At 42.1% G+C, this 13,315-nt stretch overlaps 1 protein-coding gene across 1 annotated transcript; it reads right to left on the bottom strand.

Moving 5' to 3' along the window:
• Positions 1-1,363: 1,363 nt before the first annotated feature.
• On the bottom strand, positions 1,364-11,383 carry RPS5 (ribosomal protein S5). Its single transcript, XM_083355929.1, has 6 exons — positions 11,279-11,383; positions 9,291-9,396; positions 8,846-9,055; positions 2,821-2,949; positions 2,640-2,738; positions 1,364-1,517 (listed from the first exon to the last, which is right to left on the bottom strand). Exons 2-6 carry the CDS (start codon positions 9,393-9,395, stop codon positions 1,449-1,451), a joined length of 612 nt encoding a protein of 203 aa, XP_083212055.1. The 5' UTR covers position 9,396; positions 11,279-11,383; the 3' UTR covers positions 1,364-1,448.
• Between the last annotated feature and the right edge of the window lie 1,932 nt (positions 11,384-13,315).

Genomic DNA, 13,315 nt, shown 5'->3' with positions numbered 1-13,315 from the left:
TTATGGAAGATATTTTATCACGGGAAAATGGAGATTGCTTTGGTATTTTTAATAATAATGAGACCTTCAAGGGTGGACAGTACAGCCACAGTATAGAATTGCGAACTTTTGAATACCTCCCAGCCACGTTTTTGGAGAGAATGGCTAAAATGATTGATAAAATTGACAAGAGTGTGTTTAAATGAAGTTGTTAAATAAAAGGAGCTGCAATGGATGTTTATGAAATTAAATTAAAGGGGTATTTAAATGTAATGTAAATGGATCTGATGTGTCTTGTTTCCCAACGGAAGTGAACAGATATTTAAAAAGGAAACTAGATCATTTTTATTCTTCTGGATAAACAAAAGAGCTTTGCTAAGATTTGGAAATGTTTTTTAGAAATGATAAACAAAGAGATACATTTTACTTATTGATACAAATGAAATCTGTTAAAAGTTCTGAAGATACACAAATAATCAGCAAACTATCTCCGGTATTTTTTTTGAAGGGGTTAAAGAATAGTTTTAAAAACTCAGGGGAAGTCTTTAATAGTGGCTTGTTTGACCAGGGTTAAAAGAAGGTAATCGTTACATCAGGTTGTCCTTACTGAACTTCTGCGGACAAAGATATGGATTTATTTTAAATCTAAGAGATGAGCTGCTCAGAGACGGTGACAAGATACTAAAATTGGTTTTTACCTGATGGGATGAAAGGAGAAATGACTTTACTTCTTTCTCTTGTATTTTTCTGTTCGTATTTTTGTAGTTTATATATTGACTTTTATCCATTTATGGCTCTTAGTAAAATTATTTGAAAAAGAAAAGGAGCTCCAGATATCATGTCAAGGTTCAAGGTTTTGGTAATGGTCTTTAAGTCCTTACATGGCATGGGTCCGGAGTACCTCAGGGACCACCTGCTGCCGGCGTCAACTTCCCTCCGCCCTGTGCGCTCCCACAGAGAGGGCCTTCTCAGGGTGCCACCGGTCAGAGAATGTTAGCTGGTGGCCCCCAGGGGGAGGGCCTTCTCTGTGGGCGCCCCGGACTTATGGAATCTGTTGCCGGTTGAGCTCCGGACGGCGCCTGACCTTCGCTCCTTCAGACGCGGTCTGAAGACCCATCTATTTGAGCAAGCCGGCCTGGCCTGATGGGGGATGTGCTGGGGTTTTTATTGGGGATTTTTATTATTCTACTATTTTTAGCTCAGGCTCTTATTTAATTTTTTTTTAATTTTTGTATTCTGTATTTTTTATGTGCCCTGTTCACTGCCCTGAGTCCTTCGGGAGAAGGGCGGTATACAAATATAATAAATGAAATGAAATGAAATGAAATGTCTATTATAACCCAACCAGGCAATTCCCTCAAATCAAAGAAAAAGACCCATCTGCTTCAACAAGGGAACTGCAACACAAAAAAAGTGTAACAGTATGAAAATGAGGATTTATTTGCTTTGGTTTCCAGGAACAACTCTTTTTAACGGTTGGACTTGGCCACACGCTCCAGCTCATCCTTTTTCTTGATGGCGTAGGAGTTGGAGGAACCCTAGGAACAAATACAGTTAACAGTTGAAGCAACCACGCACCCCACCCGACGTTGTCACTGAAAACATCCATGTAAGTCTCGCCTTCTCTCCCACCCTCCAAACATCTCAGATAAATGGGAGGGATAGCAACGGAGCAGTTTCCACGTAAATGGCTGAAAAAGCCAGTCAGCTATCACTACAGCAGAAACCTTTATGGTACATGCCAGAATATCACCAGCTGTTAACACTGTTCATACTAGCCATTTAAGAGACACTTGCCTTAGCAATGTGGCTATGTTCCCAGGGTTGTTTTTTTTTTTTTGGGGGGGGGGGTGGTATCAGAAAATTAAGAGGATCTGTGAGATGGAAGCCACCATACCACTGGCTATTGGACTCAGTGTCATAATTTTTGGTTACTAATTTGTGTTTGTTTTGCTACTAATATGAGTTTATTTCTATTTAATTCTTAATTCTGCCCAAGTCATTGTATAAGATGGGTGGCTATGCATACCAATGAAATTGAGCAAAAAAATTAAATTTCACAGTGCTAGAGTTGTATGGACCTGCATTTTCTGTTTATTGCTAATGCTTGCAGGCTACTTGCAATGCTAACTATTTTTTACCAAGCATTAAACAGTAGGGACTAGAGTAAAGGCAGGAAAGAATTGTGCTGCACCTTAAAACTAATGTTTAATCCAGCCAAGCTAACTTTAGGGGCATCATCCTATACAACAACAAAGGCAGCCACAAAATTCTTGAATAGCTTAAAGGTCACTAATAAATTTGATGTTTTGGTTTGAAATACCACGAGATTGTTATTATTTAAATCTCACAACACTTTCGGATACTATCAAAAGATTTACTACAAAATACCATACTATGAAAATTATTTCATCTTAGAGGTCATTTTGCCACCTACTGTATTGAAAAAGCTTTCATAGGCCCAACCCCAAATAAACAAATATACGCTGCTCCTGTGAGATGCAATTTAGCACCACAGCTCTTGGGCTCCTGCTGGTTGAAATGTCTCAGATGGGCCAAGGTAAATACTCTTTTAAGATTCATATATTTGATTCCTAGGTCTACGGCCTCTTAAACCAAAGAGCCATCTTCTCCACAGCTCTCCATTCATTTATTCTTACCTTGGCTGCATTTATCAGCTCATCTGCTAGACACTCAGCTATGGTCTTTATGTTTCGGAAGGCAGCTTCACGTGCCCCGGTGCAAAGTAACCAAATAGCCTATGGGAAGACACAGGAGATATGTTCACAAGAGAGTCAGCTGAGTCTATATCAATCTAGCCCTCTTGATAAATACCCCTACCTGATTGACACGACGCAGTGGTGACACATCAACAGCCTGCCTCCTCACTGTGCCAGCACGACCAATACGGGTGGAGTCTTCACGAGGGCCACTGTTGATGATGGCATTCACCAGGACTTGGAGGGGATTCTGGAACAAAAAAAAAAAAAAAAAAGAAGAAGAAGAAGAAGCAAGGTTTAAACTACATCCAAGTCAAGTCTGGGAAACGATTAGAGACAATGTTACTCAAAAATATAGTCTAAAATGTTAAATATTTTACAGCCAGTTTCAAGAAGAGCACATTGCAAATAATGATTAGCGCTTAAATAATCTGCATTTCTAAATTTTAATCTTTACCTTATTGAAATCCTTCTCTAAAACTGCAAGGGCAAAAAAAATTAAGCTAACAGAATGTTTATGTATGTGGAATTCTCCAATTGCATCTTTAGTTGTACAGGTAGTTCTTGACTCACGACCGTAATTAAGCTCAAAATTTCTGTTGCTAAATGAGACATTTGATAATTGAGTTTTGCCCCATTTTACAATCCTTCTCGCCACAGTTGTTAAATGAATTACTGGAGTTTTTAAGTTAGTAATCTGGCTAAGTAAATCTGGCTACCTCATTGACTTTGCTTGTCAGGTCACAAAAGATGATCACATGACCCTGGGACACTGCAACCGTCATAAATATTGCCAAGTGTCTGAATTTTGATCATGTGACCCTGGGGATACAACTGTCATAAGTATGAAACAGTCACAAATTGCTTTTTTCACTGCCGATATAACTTTTAATGATCACTAAATGAGTCGAGGACTAACTATAATTGTTCTACAGTTATATACAACTGTAGTGTCACTATTTTGGGCAGAGGCATTTGGTGACAGACTATGTATGAAACATCATGAACCCAGCTTGTTCTGGGAGATCTACTTCTGGGAAAGTACCAGATCACCTTTGGAACAGCTGGATTAACTTATTTTGGAACAAAATGAAACATAGTTAGCACATTCCTAGTTTTCTTCTAAATTATTGTAATCTCCTCTTCTGTCATCCATGCCACTTATGAAAATTTCTTCCCACTTCACCCAACCAAAGAGTTGCCAATGAATTGGGATTCCTCAAATTCCTTTTTTTATCTTTAATGCATTGTTCCAAACAAAGAGAAAATCTATCTTGCCTATGTCACTTTCCCCCATTTTCTACCATAGATACTTCAGCTGTTCTCCAATATTATTGTTTCCTCCTTGTATTAAGAGGCACATAAATGGAACCTTCAGTTGCCAGAAAGCAGAGACACTTTTTAAAAGTACAGCCTGTTAGTTACAAATGTTATTATTTCACCAATAAAGGAAATAGCAGTAATACTAGAATGATTCTGTGTCTGTGTAATTTCTAGAATCTCCCTCAGGTATGAATAAATATTTATCCTGAAACTAACCAAGCAGAAATAACTACACTGTCCCACTGTCTCTGTCCACTCATCCAGACCCTGCCACACAAATAAATACAGCCCTCAACCCAGAAAAAAAATGTGCACTGGTTATAAAATACTTCTGTAACAATCACTTTGCAGCAACTGCTCTGAAGAAAGCAAAGGGAATCAAATTGACTTTCCTACAACACATGCTCTAAGGAGCACTATATCAAGAGATGCCTTAGTCTGATTGCAATCTGTGAACATCATCATGGAGATGGAACTGTTGTGGCCAAAATAAATCTATAAACACCTGGTAGCCCATTTTTTTAGACCTGAACAAGTGCAAAAAGGCCTTTATTTCTGACATTGGTCAATGACTGGAGATGAATAATAATGTTTTTTGTAATACGCTTTTTTTCCAATCTCCTCAGGAAGACTATGTAATTAATTGTAAAAGCATATAAAAATCCTGGTTTAAACACTGAAGTCAAAATACTGATAGTAATCTAGCATATTATAGATATTGCCTTTGATTAAGTACTGTGCACAAGATAGTTTGATAAAACAGTTGCAAAGTACATGGTTTCAATTTGTCTGCAGCAAATACAGCAATGGTGAATTAGCTCTCGACCAATATAATTGAAAGACTGATCAATATTCTTACATAGGGTCAAGATTTAATGATGTGCCTGAAATAACTGCTCTATTTTTATTGTTTCCTTTCCCCTGTTTTGGAGGTTCCCCATCACTTTTAAATTTTCTGTACGTATTAAAACATAAAAGTAAAAAAAAGAGAACAGGTGTTAAAGAAAACCAAAGTTTAATAAATACCAATTTTGTTTTATGAGTTTTTAGTTCATCCCTCCCAAGAGTTTTAACAGGAGAGATCTCTCCCCAAATTATAGCTTCTGGCCTTCAGAAAGTTTTTAAGACTTGGTTCTGCCAATTAGCATGGGGATTGAAGAGTGATAGGCAACCTTAGGGATGGTTGCTATCTTGAAGGTGTCTTTTCCATTTTATAAAAATTTTAATACTGCAACCTTATCTTTTAATTCTGTTTTCAACTAAGTTCTTATTTATGCTTTTATATTTTGTGATGTTTTTATTATTAGCTGCCCTGAGTCAGATAAAACAGGTGGTATTGAAATGCAATGAATAAATAAAATGTTCAAATTTTAATTATTCATAATTGCCTTTCTAAATGCTAGCCGAATCAAGATGACACTGGGGGAACTCCAGAAACCTGCAATTATCTCTATAAAGTAGCTACCAAGTCAGGGGAGCACTAAGCAAGTGACATCCGTTGATACTGATTTGTGTCTAACTTTTTTGAAATGTTTTTAGTTACTTTATGGCACAAGTAGAAATCTGAGGCTGCTTGTCACCAAATATTCACCAGCAAACTCTTATCTTCCATTTCTTAGGCAGCAGTTCCCCAGCATCTACTTTTTGCAGGCCTTAACAACAAAGCAACTGTCAGCCCTATGAGGCAGACCAGACCAAGGAATAAACTGCACAGAAGACAAAAGTCTACTTTTTACAGGCAGTTCTTCTTTAGATTGCCTGGTACAGTGATCTGTCAGATATGACAGTGACGAATAAGTAACTTTGGGACCCACACGTTTACAATGTTTGCAGGTTTGTAAAGCAAAGCTGAAATAAGATCATAAGCAGTCAGTTTCACTTAGCAACCATTTTTCTTAGAAAGAGTTGCCAATCCCAACAGTTGCATTTACTAAACAAGGACCACGTACATCAAGGGTGTCAAACTGCTGCCCCGTGGGCCGGACGCATCATCCGGAAGCCACGCCCACCCCATTGCCTTCAATGGCAAAACTCTCCGGATTCATTGCGCGACGTCACAAGTTTGACATGTCTGGCCTACATGTAGACTGGTAACGGAATTACCAAGTATGATTGCTTCCCCTTTTCTTTTATACCTGTTTGAATTAGATGTTTGCACACTTTTTCCAGATGCCCTAAACTTAATCTATTTTCTTGTTCTCATTTGTTTGGAATGGTTCTCTCCAGTCTCTCTCTCTCCAGTCTCTCTCTCTCTCTCTCTCTCTGTGCTTTCTACAGCAATGGACTGCATTGTATTAAGACAGCCACCATCTTATTGTGAGAAAGATGAATAATAATAATAGAGAGGGACCTTGGAGATCTTCTAGTCCAACTCCCTGCTCAGGCAGGAAACCCTATACCATTTCAGACAAATGACTGTCCAATCTCTTCTTAAAAGAGAAGCATTCACAGCTTCTGGAGGCAGGTTGTTCCACTGATTAATTGTTCTAACTGTCAGGAAGTTTCTCCTTAGTTCTAGGTTGCCTCTCTCTTTGGTTAATTTCCATCCGTTGCTTTTTGTCTTGCCTTCAGGTGCTTTGGAGAATAGCTTGACCCCCTTCTTTGTGGCAACCCGAGATATTGGAAAACTGCTATCATGTCACCCCTTGTCCTTCTAGACATACCGAATTCTAGCAACCGTTCCTTATATGTTTTAGCCGCCAGTTTCCTGATCATCTTTGTTGCTCTTTTCTGTACTCTTTCTACAGTCTCAGCATCTTTTTTACATTGTGGTGACCAAAACTGGATGCAATATTCCAAGTGTGGCCTTACCAAGGCATTGTAAAGTGGTATTAACACTCCATGTGATCTTGATTCTATCCCTGTTAATTCAGCCTAGCACTGTTGGCTTTTTTGGCAGCTGCAGCACACGGCTGGCTCATATTTAAGTGATTGTCCACTAGGATTCCAAAATCCCTCTCTGTTACTATTGAGCAAGGTACCACCTATACCAGGGGTGTCAAACTCAATTTCATTGAGGGCTGCATCAGCATTGCAGTTGCCCTCAGGGGGCCAGGGGGGTATGGCCAGGGTGGGCGTGGCCTACTGGGTGGGCGTGGCTAGAGTGCTTATGGCCTACTGGGTGGGCATGGCCAGCTCTACATAGTTGGCATCAAGGGTGCCTATGGGGGCTTGGGCAGGAGTGGGACAGATCTGAGGGTCTCTGGCAGGAGGAGGGTCTCTGGGCCAGGGCCAAGGCAGTGGGGGCCGTTCCCTCACTGTTTCCAGGATGGCTTCACGGGCCGCATGAAACCACTTCGCGGGTTGGATCCGGGCCCCCGGGCCTTGTGTTTGACATGTCTGACCTATACTGTACCTGTGCATTTGGTTTTGCTTGCCTAAATGTAGAACCTTACTTTTTTCACCACTGAATTTCATTTTGTTCAAGTCTATCTTCTGGAGTGTTAGCTACTACTGCCAGTTTGGTGTCGTCTGCAAAGCTGATTAGTTCCCATCTATCCCCTCATGCAAATCATTGATGATGTTGAAAAGCACTGGGGCCATGTTCCAAAACTGATAAAACTGTTTGCAGTATCTCTATTCCTTAAACTAAAAATTAGTCAAGTGCTTCTTGAGAAAAATGAGCAAACATAATAGCTGTCCATCAAATGTAGCTTTATCAGGCCTGTAATTCCAGGTACATGGCTTATGCCTCATTCATAGTATAGCTATTTATTTCTAGTGTGACTTCATCTCTCCTTCTCTTGGCCCCCTTCAAGTAATACCTCATTTCACAGTATTTTCCTGCTCCATAGCTTAGCAGGCAGTGATGCCCTCAACGTGATGTCCCGTTGCCTGGAGGCGGTTCGGGTCTGGATGGGGAGGAACAGACTTCAACTCAACCCCGACAAGACTGAGTGGCTTTGCATACCTTCATCCCGGGTTTATTCGGATATTCCACCTCTTTCTATGGGGGGTGAACTATTACCCCCCCGTAGATAGGGCTCGCAACTTGGGAGTCCTCCTAGATTCACGGCTCACCTTGGAAGACCACATAGGGGCTGTGACTAGGGGGGCTTTTGCCCAGGTTCGCCTGGTGCGCCAGTTGCGGCCCTATCTAAGCCGGGATGATCTATGCACGGTCACTCACGCGCTCGTGACCTCTCGACTAGACTACTGCAACGCTCTCTACATGGGGCTGCCCTTGAGGACCACCCGGAAGCTCCAACTGGTACAGAATGCAGCCGCGAGAGTTGTGTTGGGAGTCTCCCGATACTCCCACGTTACACCTCTGCTCCGTGAGCTGCATTGGTTACCAGTTGTCTTCCGGGTGAGATTCAAGGTACTAGTAATGGTGTTCAAAGCCCTACATGGCAGGGGTCCGGAGTACCTTAGGGAACACCTGCTGCCAGCATCAACTTCCCTCCGCCCTGTGCGTTCCCACAGAGAGGGCCTCCTCAGGGTGCCACCGGTCAGAGAATGCCGATTGGTGGCCCCCAGGGGGAGATCCTTCTCTGTGGGCGCCCCGGAGCTATGGAATCAGCTACCGGTTGAGCTCCGGACGGCACCCGATCTCCGCTCCTTTCGCCGCGAGCTAAAAACATACTTTTTTGAACAAGCTGGCCTGGCCGGATGAGGGGACTGGAGGAGGTTGTTATTGTCATTTTATTGGGGTTTTAAGATGTATTTTTAGTATATGGGCATGTATTTAATCATTTTTTTAACTTTTGTAATCCTGTATTTTTATTCTTGCCCTGTTCACCGCCCTGAGTCCTTCGGGAGAAGGGCGGTATAGAAATATTATTAAATTAAAAATTAAATTAGTCTTTTCTCCCCGTGCTTACCTCTCCTGTGAGCAGATGGATGATCTCAAAAGCATGCTTAATGATGCGCACAGTCATGAGCTTCTTGCCGTTGTTGCGCCCGTGCATCATCATGGAGTTGGTGAGGCGCTCCACAATTGGGCACTGGGCCTTACGGAAGCGCTTAGCAGCATAGCGCCCAGCACTGTGGGGCAAATACTTTGCATATTTCTCCTTCACAGCAATGTAATCCTACAAAAACACGAATAAAGAGCCATGCGTTAGGGTAACTCTAATGCTAAGCACATTGAGTTGTGCTTCTTAGATTGTAAGCCGCCCTGAGTCTTCGGAGAAGGGCGGGATATAAATGGGATTAAAATTAAATTAAAATTAACTCTCAGGATCAAACTCTTCTTCCAGCCAGAAGACAAACCAGTCTGCAGTTCTCAACTTCCAAAATTCCCACCTGTAACTTCTCTTTTCATACCTGCAGGGAGATATCACTGATCTGAACATCGTCTGTGCTCCACTTTCCAAACAGCTTGATATCAGGGGTCTCTGCCACAGCAGGGGCTGTCTCCCAGTCAGTCATTCTAAAGACAGAATAAAAAGCAGTTAGGTCCTGAATTGGCCTCCCTCCCTCCCTCAATAGCTTGTTCCTCCCTCCTAATATTGAGTTTCTGGATAGGCAATGTCAGGCAAAGCTCTAGCTGCGCTATGCAAATTAGTCTCAATTATCTTTTCATAACACGGAAGAAGCATTTCACTTGTGAATTGCGCAGCTCTAATTCATAACCAATACTAATGATGTAGAGAAGCTATCAGAAAGAATCCAAATGGGCTGTAATTCCCATGTTCCTGGAAAAACATGGTCCGGTACATGCTCATTCATTTAACAGTTAGGTGCCAGATAACAAGACCAATTATATTGTTGTAAGCTTTACTTACTAATGTATTACTGTTACATTCCCTCTTTTCAAATGCACACTTGTCAGATCATCTAAATATTGCTAATAATGTGGTGTGTTATTACCAAAAGAGCATATACATTCCATACATTTTGGAGGCTGTTGTTGACGCTGTTTACACAAATTAGCTGGAGGGACAGGTGAGCAGAAGAAATGTGAAGAAAAAGCTGGAGGGGAGGGGAGAATGGAATATGTACTACGGTATAAAGGGACAGAAGGTAATAAAATACCGATACAGCCATAAGTAAAATGAAGAGCAGTGCAGAATCATACAAGTGATTCAAAGTGAAAAAAAATCTCACGAGGTACAACCTTCTTCACACTCAAAAAGTCCTTCTCTCTCTCAGAACGGCTACACCGAGACGCCTATACTTGGAAGCACTGTAACTTAAAAACATTTCTCCTTCGGGAAAGTTCGTTTCGGAAATTAGGTGGTGACAAAAGATCACCAAAAAAAAAAAAGTTCACTGGTCCAAGATTTAAAGCCCAATCTCCCCATTCCTCTATACTGGGATTGGGACTTACAACTCCCATTTCAGTCAGCATGACCACGCTGGAGCCATGAAGTAATTCAAGTCCCAGCATATATTGGAAGGGTGCCGGGTTATAGAGGGCTCCCCGGCCTACAAAATACGCCTCAGAATTGCTTTATGTTTTTTTATTTATTTATTTTTAATCCCATTTATATCCCACCCTTCTCCGAAGACTCAGGGCGGCTTACAATCTAAGCACAAATCAAATGTGCTTAGCAGTAATAATAATAATAATAATAATTTTATTTGTATACCGCCCTTCTCCCGAAGGACTCAGGGCGGTAAACAGGGCAAACATATAAAAATACAAAAATACAAAAGTTAAGAAAAAATTAAACGTAGCCTTCATTCTATGTATATGCCTGCTTTATTAGGGCTTTCACACACACCCCAGCGGCATTATTACAAAGTCAGCTTTGAGCTATCTGGACTGGACTGAGGGGTTTAATGTTTTTAAATTGTGATTTAATTTTTGCGGCTAGACTTAATTTAATTTTAATTTTATATTGGATTGTTTTTAAATTTTGCCTTGTAAACCGCCCTGAGTCCTTTGGGAATAGGGCGGTATATAAACCGAATAAATAAAATAAATCTGGGTCCTCATTTTACCTACCTCGGAAGGCTGAGTCAACCTTGAGCCTGGTGGGACTCGAACCTGCACTAATTGCAGGCAGCTGGTGTTACTTAAGGAGGCATTAGCCCACTGCTCCACCAAGGCTCATGTTACATTTTATTTTATTTTCTTAACTGAATGTTAGGTTAGGTTATGCCACCGCGTCTAAAGATTTCTCCGCACGGATCACGTGCTCTCCAGGGCTCCCCGGCCTCATTTTTCAACGGATTCTGCCCACCGACCCCTCCAGGCCTTTCCCTCAGAGTCTCTCCTCGTTCCCACCCTCGGACCAAACAGGATCCCGTCGCCGCCCTCTCAGCCTCGCGAAGGTAAAAAGCTCAGATGGAGACGCTCCCCTCACCTGCCCGCGTCCCGCTCGCTGGCTCAGGCAGAAAAAGGCCGCACGCGGGGTTACCCGGAGACTTATCCACGGGCTAACGGCTTCCGGCGCATTTACGCATGCGCTATCCTCACTCCGAGGGCGCCATTCGGGTCCCAAAAAGTTGTCGCATGTTTTCTACGTTCTTCGGCGCATGCGGAGTTGGCTTTTCCAGTTCCGAATAGTGATAAGATGGAGAAGAGTTTGCGGGCCGAAATGGGCTTGATAACATTATTATTATTGTTGTTATTGTTGAAGCAGTTTGCTTTTCGCCATCAGTCTTTCCCCGGCATCAGTTTTATGTCTTTGTAGTTGAACTGATGGGTAGGTCGGCTACCCGATCTGGGTCGCAAAACTCTGGATGCCCACTAGGGGGAATCAAAAGAAAACGGGCTGCGTCTCGCCCGGATTTTTGAACTCGGCTCCGGGAGCCCTAATGTCCCCATGACTCTTTTTCTTTATAACTATTGGCAAGAGAGACCTTGCATATTAAAATCTCTTTTGTGCAGGCGCGTTTGGATCAGCTGCCATCGCTTTCTTTGCTCAAGACTAGGTCAGGGATAGGCAACCTCGGCTCTTTTATGACTCATGGACTTCAGCTCCCAGAATTCCTGAGTCAGCATAGCTGACTCAGGAATTCTGGGAGTTGAAGTCCATGAGTCATAAAAGAGTGAATGAACTTTTTTTATTTTTATTTTTATTTTATTAAATTTATATACCGCCCTTTCCCGAAGGACTCAGGGCGGTTTACAGGGCATTTAAAACAACCAAATACAAAAGTAAAAACAAATAAAAAAAAAAGATTAAATCATCCCTAGAATTAAAAACCCCAGTTAAAAATTCTCAGCCTGGGCCGGAGAGCTCAAAGAGCCAGGTTTTCAGGTCCCGGTGAAATGTGTCACGTATACAACCATGTATACATTGAGATTGGCTGAGCCTCCCTTTGTCACTGCGTTTTTTTTTTCTGTTTGTCAGCTCCGCACTTCTCACTCTGTTTCTCTGCCAGCTGCATAGTAATCCTATCAATGTAACCAAGGTGATTGTCACATGTCCAGCCATGTTATGGTTTCATGACTAAACTGCTATTAAGTGCGCATGTCTACAAAAGTTTTCTCACTTTATTTTCTTCTCTTTGTATTCTGTCTGATGAGAGGATGTAGTCAGTTAAGTTCTTTCTTTTGCTTTCTAATTAAAAGTTTTATATACAGTAGAATATGCCTCGGGCTTCTTTATTTTTACCTGATGTTTACCATGCGTCAAATGAACCACGGTTCATCAGCCTCTGATAGGGAAGTATTAATTTATTTTTCCCTGACACCCTTCGTGCCCCCACCCCAACTTACTGTGACACAAACCTTCCATCTTATTACACCGTGTGAGCTAATTGCACAACGCACTGGCCTCGCAAGTCAATCATGCATAAAGTTTATCAAATTATTTCCCGTTCAAATGCCTAACAGCCCATGGATAAAAGCTGTTCTTCAGCCTGTTGGTACGGCTGGCTGTACTCCTATCTCCTACCTGATGGTAAAGAGATACCGCCCAGGGTGTGAGTCATCCCTGAGAATTTTCCTCACTCTTCCAAGGCAGCGAGCCCTGCCGATGTCATCCAGTGGTGTCAGGGGACAGCCCACAATGTCTTGTGCTGTGCTCACCACCCTCTGTAATGCCTTCCTATCTGCGGCTGTCAGACCAGCATACCAAACCACAATACCATACGAGAGGATGCTCTCTATAGTAGACCGGTAAAAGAGGGTCATAACATAAGCCATTGTTCTACCCTGTTCTTCTGCAAGACACTGAGAAAGTGAAGTCTCTGTTGGGCCTTTCTGGCCACCTGGGTTGTATTAACTTTCCAGGTAAGATCTTCGCAGAGGTAGAGCCGAGATTGCCTACCCCTGGACTAGGTGGAGCATCATCTGTTTAAGTGAAGGTAAGCTGCAGTGAAAGCTGGACCATAAAAAAGGCTGCGCACCAAAGAATTGAGGCCTTTGAACTATGGTGCTGGAGAAGACTCCT

This window comes from Vipera ursinii (assembly GCF_947247035.1).
Source record: "Vipera ursinii genome assembly, chromosome: 2".
NCBI lineage: Eukaryota > Metazoa > Chordata > Lepidosauria > Squamata > Viperidae > Vipera > Vipera ursinii.
This window is presented reverse-complemented; position numbering and strand designations above follow the sequence as displayed.